General features: G+C 42.2%; 1 protein-coding gene across 2 annotated transcripts in view; it reads left to right on the top strand.

The window, feature by feature from the left end:
- EVA1A (eva-1 homolog A, regulator of programmed cell death) overlaps positions 1–22904 on the top strand; it is a 209406-nt gene that overhangs the window by 89946 nt on the left and 96556 nt on the right. For both annotated transcript variants that reach the window (XM_086745806.1, XM_086745805.1), the window contains exon 5: positions 13780–13923. In XM_086745806.1, the coding sequence (XP_086601932.1) occupies positions 13780–13923 (144 nt within the window). The remainder of the gene's footprint in view (positions 1–13779; positions 13924–22904) is intronic.

Below are 22904 nucleotides of genomic sequence, written 5' to 3'. Positions count from 1 at the left end.
CTCCTGAGGTGACCTATGTCCCTGGATGTGTTCCTGTTGTTTCCTAGTTGTCAGGGAGCAGAAACTGAAACAGATATGTGTAACAGATTAGCCTAGACCTCTTTGATGTGGTGTTTGGGATGGGCTATGAGTGTGCATGTTGGTGCTGTGGTGGTGCAGCTGCTGGGTGATAACTTGCCGAGTCAGCGAAACTCGATGGGTTTCTAGCGTATACCTGAGCACACCGCTCCTTTGTCCTTGCTGAGAGAGCAGAAACAGGCACGTACCATGACAAAGTACATTCACCTGCTCGTGAATGTCAGTGTGAAGCAAAACTATGTGAAGCCACAAAGGATGATGTTTTACTCTTCTTTGCCCAGATGCAAAATCCTGAAACTTGTACTGGCTGGGAGCAGGGTGTGTGGTACTAGAAAACGGGACGGGAGGCAGTGGAGCTGGGAGAGCAAAGCTGTAGGTAAGAGAGCAAGCAGTGAGGTGTGACAGCAGGGCTGCTCGTGCTATACCATCTACAGTGCTTGCATGCCCTGTTGTTTTCAAACTGACCTTGTGATCTCTACAAATTGAGATGTTTGCCCAAGGAAATAAGGTGTTGAATCCTAGGATGTAGCATGCAGTCTGCTGCTGGGACAAGGCAGGACCTTCCTCCAGTGTCAGCTCTTAAAGGAAATCAGTCACACGAGCAGGGTCAGGACAAGACAGTGTAGTGCCAAGCCAGCGGTGGGAATGCTGAGGTAGCTTTACACTGACATCCAGTGCAAGGTTTTAAGCTGTGGACTGATGCTAGAAATGACTGAGTTGTGGGCAGGAGCAAATATCTGCATGTTTGGAGTTGCTGCAGTCTCAGGTGTCTGTTAAGTCAGCCTGGTGATGCTGGGATGCTGCGGGGGCAGGTATGTCCTGCCTGCGTAATGGCAAAGAAAGGGTGGGAAGTGTTTCTGGGAAGGTGGCTGGCTGCATGCCCTGTGGGCCTGGGGATGAAGTGATGCACTCACCATGGAGCAATGCCCTCCCCAGGCTTTCGCCGGCATTTGGGCACTGTGTGTGTAGTGTGAAAGACAGACAGTATAGCTGTTGGTGCTGATGTTCCCCTGCCTGCTGTAATCCTCAGAGTGGAAGCTGGGTGTGAATGATCTTAGATAAACAGATATGAGTGAGCAGGTGGTCTTTCAACCCCATCCCTCAAATTCCAGCTATATCTGAGAGTGTTTGTCCAGGTCTGCTAAGTGTGTTCTGCAACAGCTTGCCGATTCCCCTTGGCATGATGATGCCAATGCTACAGGCAGTCTCTGCTTATCATGAGCTCGTCCTACCTTCCCTTCATCTATTTTGTGTGAGCTGACCCAATGGGATAAAGATCTAGTGATGCAGAAAAAGGAGAGGTGAGTTGTGGCTGGGGTTATCACTTGCCCACAGGAGAAGCCAATGTAGGATCCATCTGCAACACAAATCGGCAAAAAGCATATTCACACTGTGCTCCTCTACGGCACGCTGCAAGAAACAATAGTCATGCATATGTTTGCAGCTCTGAAATGAGGGAGCTGTGCTCCCAGATGCCACTAGCAAACGTGGGAGCAGCACGCAGAGTCCCCCAACCTGCTCCAGAAGCCACACTCCTGCCTAGCCCAGCAGGCAACTCTGTTCCTTCAGGAGCAGGTGAAAACATCACGGCTTATAAATCAAAGCTTTATCTAGTGAAAGAACATTTCCCTGCACGTTTCCACAGCCCGGCGATACTGGGAGGGCTGCTCCATGACAGCCTTTGATCCCAGACGTTTGCAACGAGCTGATGTTACAAACACGACTGTATGACTCAGACTTCGCAGTAGGATCCTGTTCCCATAAGGCAGAACTCAGCTATGTTCTGCACATGGAAAATTTATTCTCTTTGAATTTCACAGGACTGATGGTTTGTGTCAAGTCTGAGCCTTGGCAAATGGCCTTTTTCTGGGAATAGGTTCTGGACAACTTTGCCATGATAATTTTTATCCAGGCAGCGTGAGTTACTTGATGAGTGAAGAACTCATGCTTGCCCCAAAGGTGGGAAAGGGTATCTTTTCTTCCTCTCCTAATGAAAAACAGTTCATAAAATATTATTACCTTTTTTTTTGGTGAACAAAATGCAGATTTGGGTTGAATTTAGAAATCTACAGCTTCTACAGATGAGGATTTTAAAGAACTGAGGTCTAAGATGGGGAGAAGGGGTGGCCTAATAGAGCGTTGTATGTATTTCTGACTCTGCCATAAGGGAAGGGAACAAATAATTTAATTTGTGTTGTTTCTGCCTTGAAAGACCTTGCACTCCTGTGGGAGTGTTGAGGAGATAAAGTCCACTCTCTGGATTCTGCAGAGACACAAGGTACATTAGATGCTTAGGTGGAGGGATCTGAGGTGTCATGACATTGCAGTCTTTTATCACCTGCATAACCCAGCCATTGTTGTGCTGCTTTTGGGTGCTGTAAGACAGCAAGTCAGACTTCATGTACCATGCCTTGCCAGACGCATGCTTTCTCTCTGCCTAACATCTATACGAATGTGCTTAGCATCTGTGAAGGGAAAGTTGTTGTCAAGAACTCCATCCTATCCCCATTCTGTTAAAGAGAAAATCTGTCAGGATCATCTTTTAACTGAAAACATGCTGAAACTTGTGTCTCTGACCATAATGGGAAACCCCTGCAAACAGCTGGACCCCTCCTTGAATGCCTTGGGAACTCTGAAAAGCTCCTAAAGGAATTTGACCTTATTTGTAACTCTCTTAATAAAGCCTCTACTTTCCTGCCAGCATGTGCAGAGAGAATACACAGAGCATAGAGAGGTCTCTGGGGAAAGGGTTATTTGCAAGCAACAAACCATTAATATCCCTCAGCCCAGTGAGCCCTTTGCCCCTTATCGTGCTGTTTACAGCTGCCTCTGCCTGCATCTCTGAGTGACTTGTTTATACCAAGAGAAGCCGATTTAAAAAAATGGCCTTTTCCTACTTGTATCTGAGTGGAAGGTAATGATCTAATTAGGAGACTGAGGAGGAAGAACTTGGATGTAAAACAATTACCATTTTTATCATTTAGTGGAGCAATACCCTTGATCATATCAGGCCACCTGACATGTTCACATACGCGTTTTTACAATAGCTGCCTCCCTGAACCCTAGGGAGTGAGATGGGCATGTTCAGTGACCTCTAACATCAGGATTCAGGTCTCTTTCTCAAGGACCCTGTCTCTCTGCATCGCATATACAAAGAGCTTACAGCAATTTAGCTCCTCATCCTGGGTAGACAGAATCTGGCCTTGGTTTTGGAGTTGGCGCAAGATCATGGGAACTGTGGCTCCAAAGCCCGGCTTTGGGTTGTGGTGTGTGTGTTAAGCTGAATAGTCTGTTGGGAAGTGAAATGTTCTTATTACTTAGCATAGAAGTTCTCTCCTGTGCCTCTCTAGGGGGAAAATGGATGTGTTTACAAAGCCCGGAAGAAACTCAGATGGTCAGTGGCACTCTCTAACTCATTGGATCTGATAACGAAAGAGCGGAGGAATGAGTTCAGCAAAGGAGCCTGTGCTTTAGGTGCTTGTTCCCTGGCATTTTTCATTTTAATGCAGTGACAGAAGGTGATCCAGCCCAGTTTGTTTTGATTTCCTCCTCTTAATGCAGATGTATATATGACTCGAAGCAGAGCCCTCACAGTCCCTCATATAAATATTTATTACACCATATAAATAATGGACCCTTCTGGTTTGTTTATCTGTGATCAGATCTAGCATATGAATAAGTATGAAACACACGCAGTAAAAAAATCCATTTTATTCCACGGTACATGTTTCTGTTCCTGCTAACACAAGAGCTGGTTTTAAGAGCCTGCTGCCCCTCCAGCCATGTGTTTCTGGCTCTATTCCACTTCACCATCCATGACCGTTTTCTGTCCTGCATTTCCATCAGTACAAGTTTGTGGCTGTACTGTAGTCTTGGTCCTAAGTGAAATACTTAAAAATAAAAGACCTCCAAACTGTGGAGGTGGAGCGATGAGGGGTTGTTACCTCTGGTAGTGACGGGGGAGGCAGCAGGGAACTGGGGTGGCAGGAGGAGACAGGGTATCAGCTGAAATCTGTGCTGATCAGATAATGCCACGTAGCATGGCTGCCCTTTGGCAGATCCAAGTGCCTGTGGCTGAAACGCTCTCATGCCTCATCCTGGTTTCACCATAAGGGAGATGATGGCTGCAAGGCTGGGTTTGTGCGATGGGCAGCAGACGTAGCAGGGAGTTAAACTGCCTCTTTCTTCTCTAATGTGCACACCAGGCTTCCAGAGTGCGCCTGCCCGTAGGTGTGACTCTATGTACATTTGATTTACATTCAGTGCGGAAACCACTTTACTATGTGTATAGCTCATGATTAAGAACATATTTTTAGAGGCCAATCTGTTTGTACGCAATAAAACCCACAAATGTCCAAGTTTGAAGGCTAAATAAATATCAGTTGCTGTTTAATTCACATATAATACCTTATTAAATTTAAATTGAAATGAAATTCCCATTTAGAATGCTAAGTTAAAGTGAGACAAAGCCTGCTTTCAGAAAGTTGTTTTTCAATTTTAGATACTTCACGTTTCACTTTTTGTCTCAAAACACGAGGAGGTAATTAAAATCACTTTACAGCTGTTTCTAGAAAACTCAAACTATTGTTGGATTCCATATAGTCATAAAAATGATTTATATGAAGTTGTTTTTATAGACACACAATTGCTATTTAAAAAAAAAAAAAAAAGGAAAAATCCATCCAAATTTGCTTCTGGGCAAGATCTTTCTCAATGCCAAAGTTCTACTTGGTTTTAAAAAAAAGATGTTTACAGTGGAGTATGACCCCATGCAGTGGTTGTTAATAAAAATTGTGAAAGTAGTAATTTAAATAGCACTAGCAGGCTCTGTGATGATATTGGTATGATATCAACTTCTTTAGCAGCCAATCTTATAAAAGATTCCTATTTCCCAACGATTATCCAGAAGATAATCCTAATAATAAAAGGGGAGAACTTAAGAGATTTGAATCTATAGCATCTCAGCTTATTTCATGGAGTTACTCTGAAGGAAAACCAGTGTAACTTGTTCAGAACTGATAAAGTTCCTCTTAAAATAATTCAGATGTCACTCAAGAATATTACAAAATTACCATGATCGTGAATGCTGAGCCTGAGAAACAAAGGTAATGTGAAACTTATGAGGTTGCAAGCACACCATGCTTTATTTTAGGAACCAGGGGCAAGAAGTGACTTGCAGATTGTGTCAGCTGCGTAATCTCTTCAAAAACTGTAGTCCCACAGCTTCCAAAGCTCAGACCTTGCTTCAGCCTAGGTGTAGATACTTGTTGAACTATAACTCTGTTCAGGAAAGTACTTTTGTTGGGCTGTAATGAATAGGAAGGACAAATGAACTCAGGGAATTCACAGAGCAGTAGATGCATTGAATACACCATCCCTATCTTCTACTGAGTAAAGCAAAAGCTGCTAGCTTCTTTACTTTTTTATCATCTTGAATGCCTTACAGCCCACAATCAACTCTTCTCTGCTGCAAAATAAATAATAAAATTTTACTGTCTTTGCCAGACCAAAACTACTTTGTTCTCTGAGACTCCTTGGAGCCAAGTTTGAAGCTGTCCTCTGATTCTCACTTTAGCCCCCAAACCTGCAAAATGTTATTAATTTGCTCAACTCTGCACACTCTGAGTCAGTATCTGCAAGATTGGAGCCTCATATGTTTTACATGAGTTGTGGTTCCAGATACAAAGGTGATAAGATGATTTGAGTTCACGTTGATAAACCAAGTGTTTCTAAATGTAACTATAGCATTTGTAATTAAACCTGCAATCGATCCTTCAGTTGCAGTCTCTAGATGTGTTTAGTTTCTTTTAAGCTCATTTTCTCTTTTCTGGCCTCCTGCTGAAGTTTCCAAAGTTTTATGAAGTGTGTTGTGAGTAATTTTTCTCTCTCTTTCATTAAAACATAGTTTTTAATGTGAAGCTAGCCTTTTCTGTACATCCTTCTAGTACTTGTGTGTAGATTCCTCTTTTAGCCAGCTGTTTTCAGTGACATTGTGCAAGACATAGATGCTATATCCAGCTGCACCAATGTGAAGTTCCCTGCTGCTCTTTGTAATAATAATGATGGAAATTTATATCAGAAACCCGGCTCAACGTGATACCAAAGTACCCAACATTGCCAAAGCAAAAACCAAATAGAAAGTGCCTCCAACATAAAAGCTCACAGAAAAGGAAACAGCATGCTGGGTCTGATGCTGTTGTGGAGGAGGTAGACTTTTCTTGGCCTCAACATTGACCATAAGATGTTGGAGCGTCTCTCTGACTCTGTTCTGCACAGCATCAGATAGTGCTCGTACCACAGCCGGGGGGCAGGGACCCAGGAAACCAGAGCTGATGTGTGGGTCAAAGCCCCGGTGATACTTTCCCACCAGTTCTGACTGTAAACCCTGCTCCGCAGCCCAGTAACTTGTCAAGCAAAAATTCTCCTGAGCCCATGCTTGCAGCTCAGAAGTGCTTTGAACAATCTCTTCTAATGAATTTATTTTATTTCCCTACTTGAAGAGGGTTTTCTTGTACTTGGAACACATTGACTGTGGAGGTTTTCTGAAACCCGTTCTGTTCTGGCTTCCAAACCAGCAGCCTTTTAGTTGTTTTGGGTCTCTGTTCCTGAGCTTTCCTCTTCACACATCTGCTTCTGCATCTTTTCTTGTTTAAAGCAAGTCTTTTGTTTTTCCTAGTTGGTTCCAAACCCAACTCACTTCTGATGTCCTCTATAGAGGCTTGTATGCCATGGCAAGGAATAGAAATCCAGTATGTTTCTGTTGACCCCATCTGAAACCATGTGGCAGTGCTACACTGATAAATTATCTTCCCAGGGTGCTTACTGTAGAGATAAAATGGACAAAGCCTATCTTTATTAACTATCTTCTGCACTGGCTTTTAAAGAGAACATCAAACTTAATGGGCATGGGCTAAGCTGAAAGTTCTTGGGATTTGATATACTGCTCGTGGTGCAGACTGGCTCATCAGCACCCTATGAAGACATCCTTCACAGGCTGGTAGGATGGCTGATTCTGGCTAATTTACAGCAGAAGCAGAGGCTTAGATGCCTCCAGCAGCTGTCGCTTTATGAAGGAGCTGAACTTTGTATCAACCAGAGCTAATGGAGCATCTTTTAAATAAATGAGAAACTGTCCAAGAGCAGAGGAAGAACTTCCTTCTCTCCTGTTTATGATAGAGATTCTCTTGCAGAATGAAGCAGTTTTGAGTCACTCCTACATAAAACATGAAGGAATTCAGGCAGCTGCCTCACCTGCAAGGTTGGAGTTACTTTCTTCCTGCTCATGTCCTTCTTGCCATTCAGTGAAAGTTTGCTTTCTCTTTTGGCAGATGAGTAGATAAACACAGCACTGATTCAGGCATCTGTCAGCTTTCTTTGCAAGAACTAAATTTCTATCCTCTTAGTTAATTGACTCCTACATCTTCCATCTTTCATTCTGTTCTCTCTGCTTCATAGCTCTTGGCAAGTAACTTTTCCTGTTTTATTCTTTAGCAAGAAATCATGCTGCGTGTTTCAGAGAAAACCCTGTCCTCTGCTTCGGAGGAGATTCCTCCTAGAGCTGTCAATTGTTTGTAAATGACTTCCCTCAAGGGAATATTTATCTTAGGTTGTTCATTTCACCTGCTCCTCAAAAGACAGCAAGGAAAGCTAGGGTTCTGCTGACTGTTTTAATTCAAGATATAGGTCTGCTCCTGATGCCTTTACACTGAGCCAAAGTATGCCACAGAATTCGTCTCCTGATCAGGTACCACCAGTCCTGTTCCAGTTCCTAATCCCTTACCTCACAGGCACTGCTGGAAATAGTATTTTAGTCAGTGATTCTTTTTCTGAAGCCAATCATTTGGTCCTTTTGATACTTAAGGTCTTATACTGTGTTGGTTCAAAAAGTAGAATGAGTGCTCCAACTTTTTTTTTTTTTCTAAATTCACAGACTCTGATGAGTGAGTGGAGTTTTCTTTTCAGGCTCTACTTTTCTTTTTATTTAAGTACATACATGTTGATATTGGGGTGTGCTCCATGCCCTGCTGCCTTTCCAGATCCACGGACAGCCTGTGGAAAACTACTGCCTGACAGCCTTACAGCGTGCTAACGTATTCATGTGTTCAGGTGTACATGGCCCTGCTTGCTCTGGACAGCCTGCCTCATCTATGCAGGAACCTGTCCTTGCAGGCTGAATGTGGATTGTGCAGGTAAGTCCCATCATGAAGTTAACAGATGCACAGATGTTCTTGAGCATATGGCATAAGCCCAGCTTCACTGTGGGATTAGTCACCCATCTGGGTGTCTAAGTCTGTTTGTGGATCCATCTGTGACGACTGCTGCCTTGGAAGAGGCTCCCATCTCCACCAGAGCATCTAAGAGTTACCGTAATGCAAAATTTAAACTGTTTGGAAACATTCTTTCAAACCCACATAGGTTTTGCAATCAAAAGCAGCAACGTATGGCTTGGATTTCAGATTTGGATGTGTCACCCTTCTTGGAGAAAAACAAGTAACAGTGAGTAACCAAAGTAACGGATGTGATTAATAGGCATTGGCTCCAATTTCTTTTCTTCACCAGGAAGAGGTAATAACGAAACAGTCGTGCTGGGAAGCAGCCTTAAACTGACTAAAACCCATTCATTGTGGTGAGCTTGATGATATGGACATTACATCACTGAGACTGATTCCAGTTTTAAAGCCAATGCTGTCTGCAAGCTGCAGATGGTAAAGTCCTCCAGCGTGGCTTTTTCGCCATCTGATTTGGGTTTTTACCTTGTCACAGGTTGGGCTGATAAAGATAGTAGATCAGGGAGTATTATCATACTAAATGCAACTGGTAAGATTAATTACCTACTAAGGACTTAGACTAAGAGTTATAAATGAAACTGTGCAGCAGTTTCCACATTTGTGGAGTGATCCTGCAAAAGGGAATTCACCTTGTACCAGGAGCAAGGCTGGAGGGACGTGCAACTTCTAGAAAGTGGGGCCAGGAGTAAAGGGGATAAAGAGAACTGATCCCACTCTCCCCTAACCTCAAACTTTTGTTTGAAATACCATATTCCAAAAGCACAGCTGATATCTTTAAACACTTTCACATGTGGAAGTTTTGTCATAGTCAGAGTTTGTATTTGCTCTTCAGCAGCGTACTGAAGCAATTCAAGACTAATGAAAGCCAAGGGTAACTTTGTCCCAACCTGTGTAAGTGAGTTCTCTGTCATCTGTGAGGTCTTAAAATTGTTTTTATTGCTCTGCTGTAGGATTTGAGCTTTGTGGGCTTTCAAAGGTTCTTGGCAGGGGCCTGGCTCTGCTTAGCAGTACTTACCTCAGACTTAGTGATATGGTGTTGGCATTTGTGAGTGTTCTTCCCGTATCTCTGACACGTGGGATCACTTGTTTGTCACTGATGTCAGGGTGCTATTTCATACAACATCTGCAGTTTGCATTTAGCAAGCAAACAAGCAGCAAAAGAAAGGAGATGTTGCCTTGAATGAGCATGCCATCTGGTGCAATGAATGCCACATCTAGTCTCCTGCTTTTGAACACCTGGAAAATGTGAATTTGGCCAGCTGAAGGGGACCAGAGCCCAACTCTGCTCTACCACATTGCTGGGCTTGGCTTCCCTGCATCTTTTTGAGAGGCTAACCACATGATTTATGGATAAAAGAGCCTCTGTTTTCTTGCCTCTTGAGCTCTCAGAATGGACACCTGAAGCTGAAGACTTCTGACCTGGAATCACCTCCTGAAGAGCTGATATACTTGGAGATCTCACTTCAACCCAGCTTCCCGAGGCCTTGTTTAACTTGGTAGTTAAATTACCTACATGCACTTCATAACAGCCAATGGGAGTGATGTTGAGTGTTTTTATACTCCTGAGACATGGAGGTAAAAGAAAATACCATGTCACTGCTAGAGCTCTGAATGACGTGGTGACTGTGATTTACGAGGGTGCTGTAACCTCATCTATCACTCAGCCATCTCTCAGATGTATTATTGACATCTTCAGTGCTAGTTAGTGAGGGAATAAAGATGCTTGAATATGACATTTTGGCATCCAGCTAAATGACCTCCTTATCACAAATTCTTTGAAGTGTATAAGGGTGATGGTCCCGTTTGGAGGTTTTGATGCTGCTCTTATGTTTTTACATTTACATTGACAGATCACAAAAACCTAGAGGGGAGGCCAAGCTAATTTCACTGTTAATGTAGTCCTTACTCAAAGTATTACTGGCTGCTTACCTTGGCATTTACAGGAATGCACAAGGCATTTGTGCTTAGAAATTGTGTGGAGGGAAAAAAAGGGAAAATTCCCTGTTTTTGTCACCAAAAAGAAGTATTTGAAGTGAACACTTTGTCAAATTTTGTCCATAGAGTCCATTTCTTTTTTTTCAAGCCTGGAAGAATATGATTGATTCCAAGAGAATGGCTCAGGCCTTACCACAGGCAAAATGAGAAGAGTATTTGGATTTACCACGTGGGAGCCCGGTGTTGTCAGTAGAGTTTAGCTGGATCTTGTAACATGGATACCTCAGATGACTTTCTGCTACTTCTGCATTCACCAAATTTTGGTGCTCATTATAGTTTGGAGGTCAATGGCAGCAGTAAAGACTTGCCTAAATTGTGGCTATTTGCTACAAGACCTAAGGAAAAGGAATACTACAAGAAACCGCCACAGTGCTATGTTGAAGTCAAACTGACAGCCACTTACAAGCAATCAGAGATCAATATTGCTTAACATCTTTGTTAATGACCTGGATAATGGGATGGAGTTTGTAGGTGGTACCAAATTGGACAAGACAGTGGTTACAGCAGGGGATAGGGACCTCGAGGAACCTCAGTGAGCTGGAGAAACCTTATGAAACCTTGTGGAATTCAGCCAAGGCAAATGCAAAGTTCTGCACCTGGATAGCACTCTGTTTTGAAGGGTAAGAGGATTTAATAGCATGGATGTGGGTTGTTCCACCACAGTTGGCCTCAGGGCCAAGGAGAGTTTTAATTTACCAGTGAACATGTAGTCAGTGTAGGCTGGACCTGGGCACTGTTAGAATACAAGTAGAGATGCAGTATTAGGACATGGTCTGGCAGATGGAGCTACACAGAAGAGGCTCTTGCAACTCAAGCTGATATCTGCATCAGTAGTGGGGCTGGTGAAGGGGCTAGAGCAGGGCCCCACAGCTGCCCGTAGGTAGCATGGCATGTTGTTTTCAGCGGGTAGCATGGGCAAGACTGTCCTCTCTTGGGGGAAAAAATGCAGCTACTACCTGATAAAGCACATCAAGACTGTGCTCACCTACCGTGCACACGTCAGATACTCTGTACTGAATACAGTGAGAAAGAGCCTGTTGCCTGGCCCTGTGGCTGGCTGACCTCACAGCCGCGCAACTGAACCCTCTACCACATATTCCTGCTCCTCTACTTTCCATCCAAAATATCTGGAGGGCCTGCAAATTGATTATTGGGACTAACCCTGTTATATCTCAGACTCTATTACCTGTTTGGGAGTAATGCCCCCAAAAATCATTCTAAGGAACAGGGTAGGTTTTAAACAAGGGGGATAATGGTGTGTCTGGATTTGAACCCTATTTGATTTCCTAGTGTGAATGATGCTGCTAAAGTCAGTATGGATGGAGATCGTAGCCTGCTCAGAACTGTGTGGAAGGAAGGAGGTCATTGATACCAAGACATCCCTGATGATGGCTAGAAAAGCTGGTGATGTTAGTGTGAGGGTCTATGATAGATGCAACTCTAGAAGTGTTTTCAATGTGCTGAATCTACAGATCTGACACCTGAAGAGTCAGTCCAGTTTGTTAAGGTGGAGGGCAGAGTCTGTAGTTTGTTACTACTCATTCCTACAAGAGGAGCTTCCTAAAGGCTGACCAGCTGCAGTGACAATGTATGCAAAAGACTTGTCATGCCTCTCACAGGACCAGTAATGGGTAATTCCTCATCCTTCCGCAGAGGTCGTGTGCTCCAGTGCCGAGGGGCGAGGCCCCTGTGCTAACAACCATGGGATGCCGTCTATTTTGCGTGAGAACAATAACAAATAAAAAGAATAGGCACCCTCCATGAAATCCCATGCAATACTTAGATTTGATGAGTTTCTCTAACTGGACATTTGACAAAAAGACAATAAAGCAGCATTACAGTGTGCCAGATGTTTCCACTGGAGTCTCTGACACTCATTGGATCAAAAATCCCCTAAGGAAGTTTGGGTGGTTCAGTGTGAAAATGCTCCCATGAGGCCCTGTTCTTTTGTCATTTGTAGCATGCAAAATAAAATACTGCCTTTGATTTGAGAAAAAAGACACGTTGCCTTCTAGGCTTGGTTTTCTGTGGCTTTCCTGTGTCTCATGGCTTTTGTTGTTGTGCTGGTTCTAGCATTCAGTACCTTTTGGGGTTCATTTTCCCTTCCCCTGTTTCCTGATTAGTGACCAAAAGGGGTTCGTATTCCTTTCTCTGTAGTTTTCCTGTTGCTTTCAGCAACACCTTAATGTTGAAGAAATGTCATCTTGTCACCTTCCCCTTGTTCTTGGCACTGGCTGAACAGTGAAAATAAACTATCAGTCCAGCACCTACAAGTTTGAGAGCTTGTCTGTACAAATCATTGTCACTTTAGCTGAGAAAACAGGTAAAAACCATCTGATAGAAAATAATACATGGGAAAATATTGACTTTTGGAGCTTTCCATGTTCAAAATTCCTATTATGACAAGCATTTCTACTTGCATGGAGTAAACACGCTTAACAGAATATTTCTGCTTAGATGGTAGATGGTAACATAATTATTAAAGCTCGTAGTAACCTTCATTAGACTTCTTAGAAATACAACATCTACGAGCAGACAGGGACACTGATCACCTCTGTCTGCAGAAGAAGGCCAGAGATGGTGACTTGAGACAACTCTCGTGGATGTAACAAAGGCTAAAGAGGCCTGTCCAAACTCTTCCTATGCCTTCCCCTCGAACTAAAACAAGCAAAACCTGGAAAAAATCAACTCCCAAATCAAATCAGAGTTTTACCCTTCCCCAAGCAAGATCACAATGTCCATCTCCCTTACACCTGTGAGGTGGGAATTTGCTAGGAACTTTACATGTTACTGTGATCAATTGCATTATCAGACAGGTAAATAAATCTACAGGAATTCTATATGAATATTATAACTGTAGTATTAATGTATTTTCTGTTCCTATGACAGTCTCTTAGTTTATGGGGAACCTTGTAGTATTTCTGGATAAAAACACTGGAGTGAGACTCCTAAGATCTGAGTCTTTTTCTGTGCTCCTCACTGATTTACTGTTGTTAGTCTTTTTACTTTTCTACAACTCTGTTTCTCCAGCTGTTAAAAATGGGGATACTGATACCTGTATTAGAGTCCTTTAGACCTTTATTGAATAAATGCCATGTGAGATGGAATTATTTTTATTACTGATAGCCTTTTCCCTTTGGGAACAAACCATCTTTTATTTGCAACCTTCTTTCTATGGATGTATGGGGGTTTCTGATTCTTCACCCTTCTTTCTGATAATTTCCTTTCATCAGTTTACAATTTATTAGAGATGTTTGAGAGTCAGATACACCTTCCCATGTAAACACAAAGATATGTAAATACTCATGGAAAGCTTGGATGTATGTGCTCTCACAGTCTGCATCTGGTAATTTTTTTAAAGCAATTTCTGAAGCGAATGGACAAATATTCACAAGTAGGTATCCCTTTTCCCTTTTAGAGTGTCAGTCGGCTACTGCTCTCCAACTTATGATCAAGCGCTGTCATGGGAAAAGAAGCTGCAGCATATATGCCAGCACCTATGAATTTGGAGATCCTTGTTACCCAGGCATCCGAAAGCATCTTAATGTCATCTACACCTGTGGTGAGCCACAAAAATTCTCTTACTTTAACTCTCATTGGAGTATGTGTTTGATGAACAGTGGTGTGTGAAGAATGACAAGACTTGTAATTGTACATAAAGAGTTGTTGAACTTCCAGATGGTGATTCTTTGGTCAAAAAAGGAAAGCTATGTGGATCACCCAGTGGTTTAACTCTGTCTCCTTTTCTACTCATTGGCTTGATAGAAAAAGCAGAACACATGGAAATGATATTTTGTTAACCCATTCAACACTGCTTCTGCAAGGCAGGAAAATCTGGCAGTGAAATCAATCCACTCAGTGGATGCTTACATCCTAAATGTTAGCATCCTGCTGTTTCATTTGACTGCAGCAAAGTTGTGGTTATCAAGACGATCCTAATTGTTCTATATTTCATTTTGCACAGTAGAATAACCCTATCACCAATCCATACTCATCCACGGTGTTAGGAGAAAATCACTCCCAAAATCTTCAACTGAATATTGCAACATTTTCCTAACAAAATATTGTGATTTTAAAAAAAAAAAAACCCAACAGTTGCAGCTCTCAGTTGGGAGCTGAAGTCATAATGTTGAGCAGACAATACTCCTACTTGACTAGTCATCTTATTTTGCAATAGAGAGAAAAATGTTCCTCTCTGAGCTCTGTATTATGAAAACAATATCAGGTCTGTCTTCTTCCACTGATGACATTTTGGCCACTTGTAGCTAATATATTTGAAAACATTTGCTTGAGGGTTGTGCTTATATAGTTGTTGCTAGGATTAGCTCATTCTTATTATGATTCTATGATTATCTCCATTCCTTTCTATGCCCACATGGAAGAGGAAATTCTGGTGCTATTCTGAATCTGATAAGTAGATGTCTGAGCAGGTGGTAGAGGAGATGCTGGCTGTATCCCCTTGATCTGTGGGTCAATCTCTGTGTGTAACTGCAGCATGCTGAATCTGATAGATGGTATTTGAGATGGAGTCACTATGGTGTTTTGTATAGGTGCTGTAGCATGGCTGATGTACAGCAACTTGAAGAGCAGAGGGAGATATACAGGAGCACCAGACTCTGAGCTCCTGACTGGCTGCTGTTTCATTTGGCAGACATGGCAGGAAGGTTTAATTATTTTCCTCTTGGTTTATTTGTTTTTATTTGAAATGATGTAGTGAAAAGTAGCAAGGCTATCCTTGTGAATTTTCTAACCAGGAAGGTGATGTTGTTATATCGCTTTTCATGTAAAGAGACTGGAGAGAAGCTTATCCTCGTGAGGATTTGATAGAAAACAAAGCAATGCAATGAAACAGGAGCTTCATAACTCAAAAATCCAATGACAAACCAAACAGAGCCCCATGATGTATTTCCAAGAGGATATCTCCTTCAAAGGCCTATGCAGCTTTATTCTGGCATTGTGGTCCTGGTTCCAAAGTCCACTACAAAAGACATTAATGATCTCTTAATCTGACGTTAGCTTTCCTAGTCATAGCCTAACTGCATCAGGAAATGAGTCACGCTTGAGAGCTCAAAATGGCATATTTTGCTTTTTAGTGAGTGAAATCTGCCTCATCCTTTGAAGGTGGCCATGGCTCCTTTTCAAAATCATGATCTCAGACATGTCTCTGAGACTGATTTTGTGATCATCAGACTCATATTTCTCCCCTCAAACAGTGAAATCCTTCAAAATGTGAAAACCAAATAAACAAGAAATCAAATTCCAGTCCCATGTGGTCATGCTGGACAGAAGTAAATCCTGGCATTATTTTAAAAGAAATGATAAAACCACGCAATCTAATGTCTTTAGAGTTTAGAGAACAATTGCAATGTAGAAAACCTCCTGTTGGATATCTCTTTGTTTCAGGTTTCCATAAAGATGGAATTGCTCCTGGTATGGTGTTCTCCTACTTTCACAAAGTGAAAGGGTTTGACTGACGAATGTGACTGCACTTTCCTATGTCCTGTATACAGATCCCCATTCCCCACCTCTTGCAGTTGGAAACACTCGATCCCTGGAGCGCAGGATGTGACTTTGCTGCTGTTGACTGGAGTGAAAAGATGGAGGGTGACCCTGGCATATCTTGGGAAACATAACAGATGTGCAAAATGGGTTTCTCTGAGCATCACTTCAGCCTTGTTGCCTTTCTTGTTTTGAAGTCACAAATAGGTGACTTCACCACTTCCTGAGATAAAGCAGTGCAGTCATTCTACTCTTTTCTGTCACTCTCCACCTGCCAGGCTGTGGCAGAAATGTCCTGCCAAGGTTCAGCAGTTTGGACCATGTCACTGGTCTTAGCTAGGAGAAAAACTGTGATGTGTCCTTGGCCAGTGTTACTGGCCCACTGTGCTGTTTCAGAAGAGGTGGTGAGAGCAAGCATACTGATTGATGTGGTAGCGTGGGTTGGAGGGCCTTCATGCAGACATTTCCCATGTGAGAAACTTCAACAATTGTGGAGACAGGGCAACTGAACTCTGCTCTTGGTGCTAAAGTGTGAGGCGAGCTGGAAAGAGAAAAATATATCTTCTTCTGATAGCAATTCATGGGAAAAAAAAAAGCTGTTGAGGGAGTAATTTATGAGGTGACAAAAGGTAATATTAATTGAAAATTCATGTCGTGTTAGCAGAAATCACGGCCCTTGTGCTGAGATGGACTTTGTGACAGGCATTAATGCTGGTGTTGTCTATGTAGACATGACTTGTGAAGAGCTAGTGAGGTGAGTTATCTCTCAGTTCTGGCAGGAGAATATCTGCAAGCATCTCTCAGGTTAGTCCATGCAGACTGTTCTTCTCTGGCTTGACAGCAGGAGCTGAGCCCTATCCCAGGTCTCCAAGAGGTAAACGGATGAGGCAACAGCTTTGCTTTCTTTAAGCCATGTCCAAATTTCTTAGAGGTTTGTTCCTCCAGTCTTCATGTTTTATTGGACATAAGAATTCCTGCCAGACATACACAATTTTGTTGATTAATCTGGTTTTAAGTAAAGGTGTCATATAACTTTTTACCAAGCTGTATTTTTAAAAAATGTTTGTTGTAATTACTCCAGCCAGTGGGAGTGTCTCAAGTCAGTGGTTCTCTATATTATATTACATCCCTTCGCCTCTTGCGTTAAGCGCCTGTTGGCATCACTTGGCTGAGAGGGAAATGCTACAAGTTAATGTGGATGTACAAGATGATTGAAACAAGCAAGCAACTCGCAGCCCAACGCGATAGCGATCTCTCATATGCATTAGGGTCCCATTAGCCAGCCAAGGAAACAGGTGAAAAATCCTCCAATGTAAAAACATTCCAAACCTGAACCTTGACAGGAGCTAAAATACTGAATTTTGGCCCCAAGCCAGATTTAGCTGATGGGATGGTGTGGAAGGCGGGATTTCCTAGTATGTGGGTCCTATTACCGTGTTAATAAATACATTAATTACTTTTTTTTTAAAAAGCAAAAGGGAAGTTAACTCTGGGAAAGCACATAGCACTTGGTGAGGTTGCTTTGAGTGTGGCAGCTGTAACTAGAGGAACATATAAGAATTTTAGCTCTACCTTTTCTTTTCACTATCCTGAAACTGTTAGAAGGTAACAGCAAATAAAAGAGGGTTAATGCAACAGAGAAAAACAATAGTGCAATAAAGACTTAATAGAAGTCTTTCTCTCTTTCTTTCTCTTCCCTCCCCATCTCCCTGATTCCCTGTCTCTCTGTCTTTCTTTGGTATAGAGCACTGTGTTTGTAATCTCTTCTCCTTTTTCTTAATTGTCCACTTCCTACCTTCAAAGACTCCCTTTAACTCTCTAGATCTTTTTCCTCTCTAATATGTTAGACTTGTTTTTTTGGCCTCTGCTGTAGTCCTAACTCAGCAATATATTAAAACCTGTTGAATTTTTTCATGCACATAATGCCACTTGGATTCAAGGAAGTGTTTAACTGTGTGCTTTATTTTAAGACCTATGCATAAATACAATGAAAGTGAAATATTTTCTCAAATGTTTCCTTGAGTGGGGATGAGGGGCTTGTCTGTGTGTAAAAAGAAACCTTATTCTTAGCACTGAAAGTCAAGGGAGCAATCCAGAGTGGCTACTGTCCCGACTGCCAGACTTGCCTCCCTGTACTGTCAATGGAGGCTGCAAATGTAAACCCTCTGCTAAGTACCTGCTATTCTTTAAATACAGGCATTGGTCAGAAATGCCCTGATGAGGAAAAAAAAAAAAAACAAAAGAAAAAGATGGGGATTGTGAATTTCTTTGTGTCTAGACGTGTATCAGTGGGTTGGCTATCAGTCCTGATAACTGGTGACTTTTTAGTGCCTTTCTTAGACATAGGTTGGACAAAATGGAGGAAATGTATTTTTGATGTGGATATCCATCATGCGTTTAGATGTGTGTGTGCCTCCTTCTTGATTCACGCTAGACAGAAAGCGGTCATTGGGCTGAGAGCTAATGAACTGCCATGGTAACTCATAAATTGCTTGGAAAATCCTGCAGTTCTGCCACATTAATAATCCTGCCATCCTGCTTTATGAGACAATAAGCTGAGTCCGAGAGGCCAAGCACTTCACATCCCAATGAGAGAACTGGACAGGTAAAGGATAAAACATGAGCGCAAGGACGGCAGCTACTCTTGTTTTGCAGTGGCTGGTGCTGCTGGGAGACCAAATGGGGCCCATGAAAGGTGGTAGAGATGCTCTGGGGCCATGTGGGTGTGCTGACCTTTGCTTTCTCTGGGTACTTGGGAGAGCAGTCTGGCTTTCTCCAAAGTGTTGTATTTAAATAAATATTCTATCGAGTTGGACTAGAGGCAGGGTCTGTGTTAGACAAGAGAGCTCTGAGGTGGTTGCCCTCATAATGGTGATGAGGAGGGAGGCTAAAGAGCTGCACAAATTCTCTCTTCTCATGTCAAAGGGACTGTGCTCTAGTCCATTAGCTCCTGTGCAGTAAACCTACGAATGCCTCAGGCTGGATGAATGTAATGGTCCCTTTTGCTCTTAAAATTTATGAATTGATGAATGTAGAAAATGTATTTTTATCACAGCAAAACCACTTTATGTGGCTATAAAAACCAATGTCCAAAATCTGCAAAAAATAGAAAATGAGAAATTCCAGACTTCCAAGAAAAAAAAAAAAAAGCCTTTTAGACTTTTTGAAACAGGACTATGCTAACAGAGTCTTGCTAGAGAAAGACAGACACGGAATATATAATGTAGACTTCGTTTATGCTAAAGTTAGAATAAAATTGATGTTTACAAACAAGTGAAAACATTTTAGGCAACCTACCTCTATGGATCTTAAACAATGTATAATGTTTGATAATGTCTGTTTAACTGGGATTATTGTGTCATACTGTAAAGCAGATCTCACAGACATGTAGATTTAAAACTCATGGCCACATGGTTTGACCTACAAAATAAATAAAGAACAGAATAATGATATAATGTAGTCCTGCTATCTGTCTACTTTCAGTGTCAAGACACTAGGTTCAGAGACGGTTTGGGACATCTGTTCAAATCCTCTGTCTTATTTTCCTAAGATAATAGAAACTTGTCCAGTAATTTTTGTATCAAGCCTGTGCTTCTCTTCAAGCTGTAGTGTATTTTTTAAAAAAAGCTATCCAATTATCATGTAATGACTGCAATAATGAAAAATTCATGAAGTGGGATTCATCTGACCAAGTGCAGACACATAAGCCAGAGATTTATAGTGTAGACATTCCCATCTGAGAAAAATACCTTTTACAGGTAATAGAGAGAAACTGCTGCTTTTGAGGCACAAATAATCTGATCCTGAAGTAGATATCTGAAAGAGACGAACTGTGCATTTAAAGTGACCGTTCTCCTGGGCTGACTATAAATGGAGCTTCTGGTGCTTAGCTGAGGTATTGCTGTGTACATGTAGGACCTCTACAATGCAGATATCTACATCTGGTTAGAAGGCTTTCAACAACCATGTTTTAAAGCAAATATTCCTTTTGGTCAAAATTATCACTGCCACATAATGATCATTATAAAACCAGTGTTTTCTCCTTACATGTATTGGTTTCTACTCCCAGTGTTTGACTGGGTCTCCAATTATCATAAATTTATCCAGGTAAGAGATGAATATGATGCTTATTTAAGTTCTTAAGTGGGATTTCTTTCTCTGAACCTTGATAAATTACCTGTAGCCAGACAGAGGTTCTAGTGCTGAAAAAGTTCTTAAACAGCAGCTCGATGTCTTGCCCCCCATCTCAGGGTTATATCAGTCTCCAGACTTGTGTTTGGGGAAGGATTTTCCTGTTAATTAAATTTGCGTGGGACTGAGGTCCACTTTCTACTTTTCACCTTTACAAACTCCCCTGGTGTTTCTAGAAGCTAGGATGGGGTTGACAGCTTTACTGTCTTTTTTGACTGGCTTTCAGTGTTCAAGGCCAAGTTGGACCGGGCTTTTAGCAACCTGGTCTAGTGGAAGGTCCCTGCCCATGGCAGGGGGGTTGGATCTTTAAGGTCCCTTCCAACTCAAACCATTCTGTGTTTCTAGGATTCTTTTGTTCTCAAGGTCAGATTTGTTGTAGACTGTCAGGGACTGAGGCTGGTGGTAAGGGAGAGGGAGCAGAGTAGATTGTCATTGGTGATGTAGCATCTGCTGCCTGTTCCTGCAAGTGAATGGACTTGTTGAACCTCCTTCTAGCCTTTTACACACTTCCATCCAGTGGAAGGAAAAGCAAGGAGCTTGTTGCTCCTTTCAGAAAATTAGAGCTTACTTTCAGAAATACTCATACTTCACAGAACCTGTTAAAAAAAAAAAAAAAACACAAAACCAAAACTGGCAGTGTATCTAAAGACTGCACCACGATGGGTAAACACAAAATTTAAGGCTGATATTTTCCAGCTTCTGAGGCTGTGACTTTGTAATCTTTGGTGATGTTGTCTTAACAATTTTTGTGGATGCGGTTTCATGGATCTTAGAGAGAAGCAAAGAAGGAAACTCCTCAGTCAGCAAGACTTATATAATTTGGATTCACAGCACAGATCTGTTGGAGATCATGGATTACCTGAGGGCAAAGGGGAGATGCCATCTCTTTCGCTGACCAGTGTGAAAGTGAGTAGGGCATGCGCTTTACTAATGGACTTGGAGGTACCTGCTAGTAACAGAGGCTACACTATCTCTGCCATCCTACATCAAGGAGAAATATATTGTAGAGGCAAAGAACTGTTTAGGTTTCATGTTAGTGACTGTACAAGTCATGTGAAATGTGAGTGACATGGCACAAACAGCCTGATTATTTTTCAGATGAAGCTTGGTAAAATAGGCAATTGGAAGCTGTCACTGTGCTGCTCCTGTTTGTCTTTGCTTAATGTTCAACTCACTGTAGCTTGATCTGAATCACACGTCCAGAAGAGTCTGGACACGTCTGGCCTGGCTGGACCAGACACAGCAACTCTTCATTACGAGGGCAGAAAGAGCCTGTGTTTGACATAGATTAGGGTAAACTAATATTCTGAGGAAGGTGAGCTTTGCAGCTCAGGTGGAGGAGGAACAAGTAATACTGTCACCTCAAAGGAAAGGCTTGAAAGCCCTTTGATTGTTGCAGGGAAGAAATGGAGACCTGAAGATAAAAATCATTGCCTTGGGGATGGGAAGGAAGATGGGGCTGGAGGAAGCAGAGAGGGAGTTCAAAGGACAACTTTTACGATGATCCTAAGCAGAATGAGCTGTAAGACAAGTGCTGCCTTACAATTAGGCAAGCTTTGCAGACCCGCTGTCCTCCATCTCTGCCATTACTGGGAAACATTTAGAGCTTCTACTATGGAAAAAAAGAAGAGTCCCGTAAAGAGTTAGTTAAAGTACTCTGCAACCCCTGGCACCTGCTGTTCACAGTTTTAGTTGATAAGGACCATCGTCCGAAAGTCACAGTGGAGTGCATCAGGCCTTGCTGCGAAGTTCCCGTGGAGTGTAAGGAGCTGCTGGAGTTATAGTGGTGGCTGGATGCAGGGAAGGGTGGTGGGACTACCATGATGGAGTGGGTGATGGCAAGGATGGGAAGGAGGCAGATGGGACTTTTTTTCAGTCTGGTATTACCCATATATTTCAGAAACTGTAATGCTAAACAGTAATGTAACCAAGACTTTATGGTGGCTGGCAAACCTCTGAGGTTTCTAAACAGATTTGCTCATTGAATGATTTCCTCTGGCATAAATATGCGTATGTCCTGGGGGTTGAACGGCAATCTGCCAACAGGAGAACTGATTTCAGGATGGGGATAGATCTGGGGGTCTGCCTGGCTGTCCTGAGACCTCCCTGCTTGAATAGGGAGGCCACAGCTTTGAATGCAGTTGTGATCCATCCATGATTTCACCCCAGAAAAGCAGGTCTACCTGAGGATGATTGTGCAAGATGACATCTGAATATATATCTAAAGGAAATATTCCAGGAAGTTTGGAGAGAGATAACTGGAGCAGAATTACAGTTACATGGATTATCTATAGGGTGATTTTTTTTTTTTCTGTAAGCATAATCCTGCTGTCCAGACTCTTTTTTTTTCCTTTGACATACTGACTCCCTTACTGACTGTTCTTTTAAAAGTTCTGACCATGAATAAGTGGTAGATATTTACCATTTTATTGTCACAGGCTATTTTTTTTTAACCTGGAAACCTCATTGAATAGCCTCATTAAGTAGAGTTACTGTTGATTCTCCATGCCTGTCAAGACCTGCAGAGGTTTCAAATATAGTAATTAACAGTAATGTTGCCATGTCTGAGTCTTCTTTACTTGAGAAGGCGGTAGGCAGCCAGTCTGCCAGCCCCTTTCAGGCAGGAGACTGCAGGCTATAGCCAGAGGAATGTCTCAGCAATGAACGGCTGACCCTTCCTTCAGTGATCATCCTAACTCCTCCTAATTGAGGTTAATACCAAAAGCATTGACACCTTGATGCTAACTCATTCGTGCCTGGAGGCTACTGGAGATTGCTGACAGCTCAGCGAAACACTCATTAGATTAAATTTAAAGGGAGGATTTGACACCATGATCAATTAAGATATATTTG

Source organism: Chlamydotis macqueenii, chromosome 3 (genome assembly GCF_036417535.1).
Source record: "Chlamydotis macqueenii isolate bChlMac1 chromosome 3, bChlMac1.mat, whole genome shotgun sequence".
NCBI lineage: Eukaryota > Metazoa > Chordata > Aves > Otidiformes > Otididae > Chlamydotis > Chlamydotis macqueenii.
The sequence above is the reverse complement of the archived record's forward strand: the minus strand, read 5'-3'. Positions and strand labels throughout refer to the sequence as shown.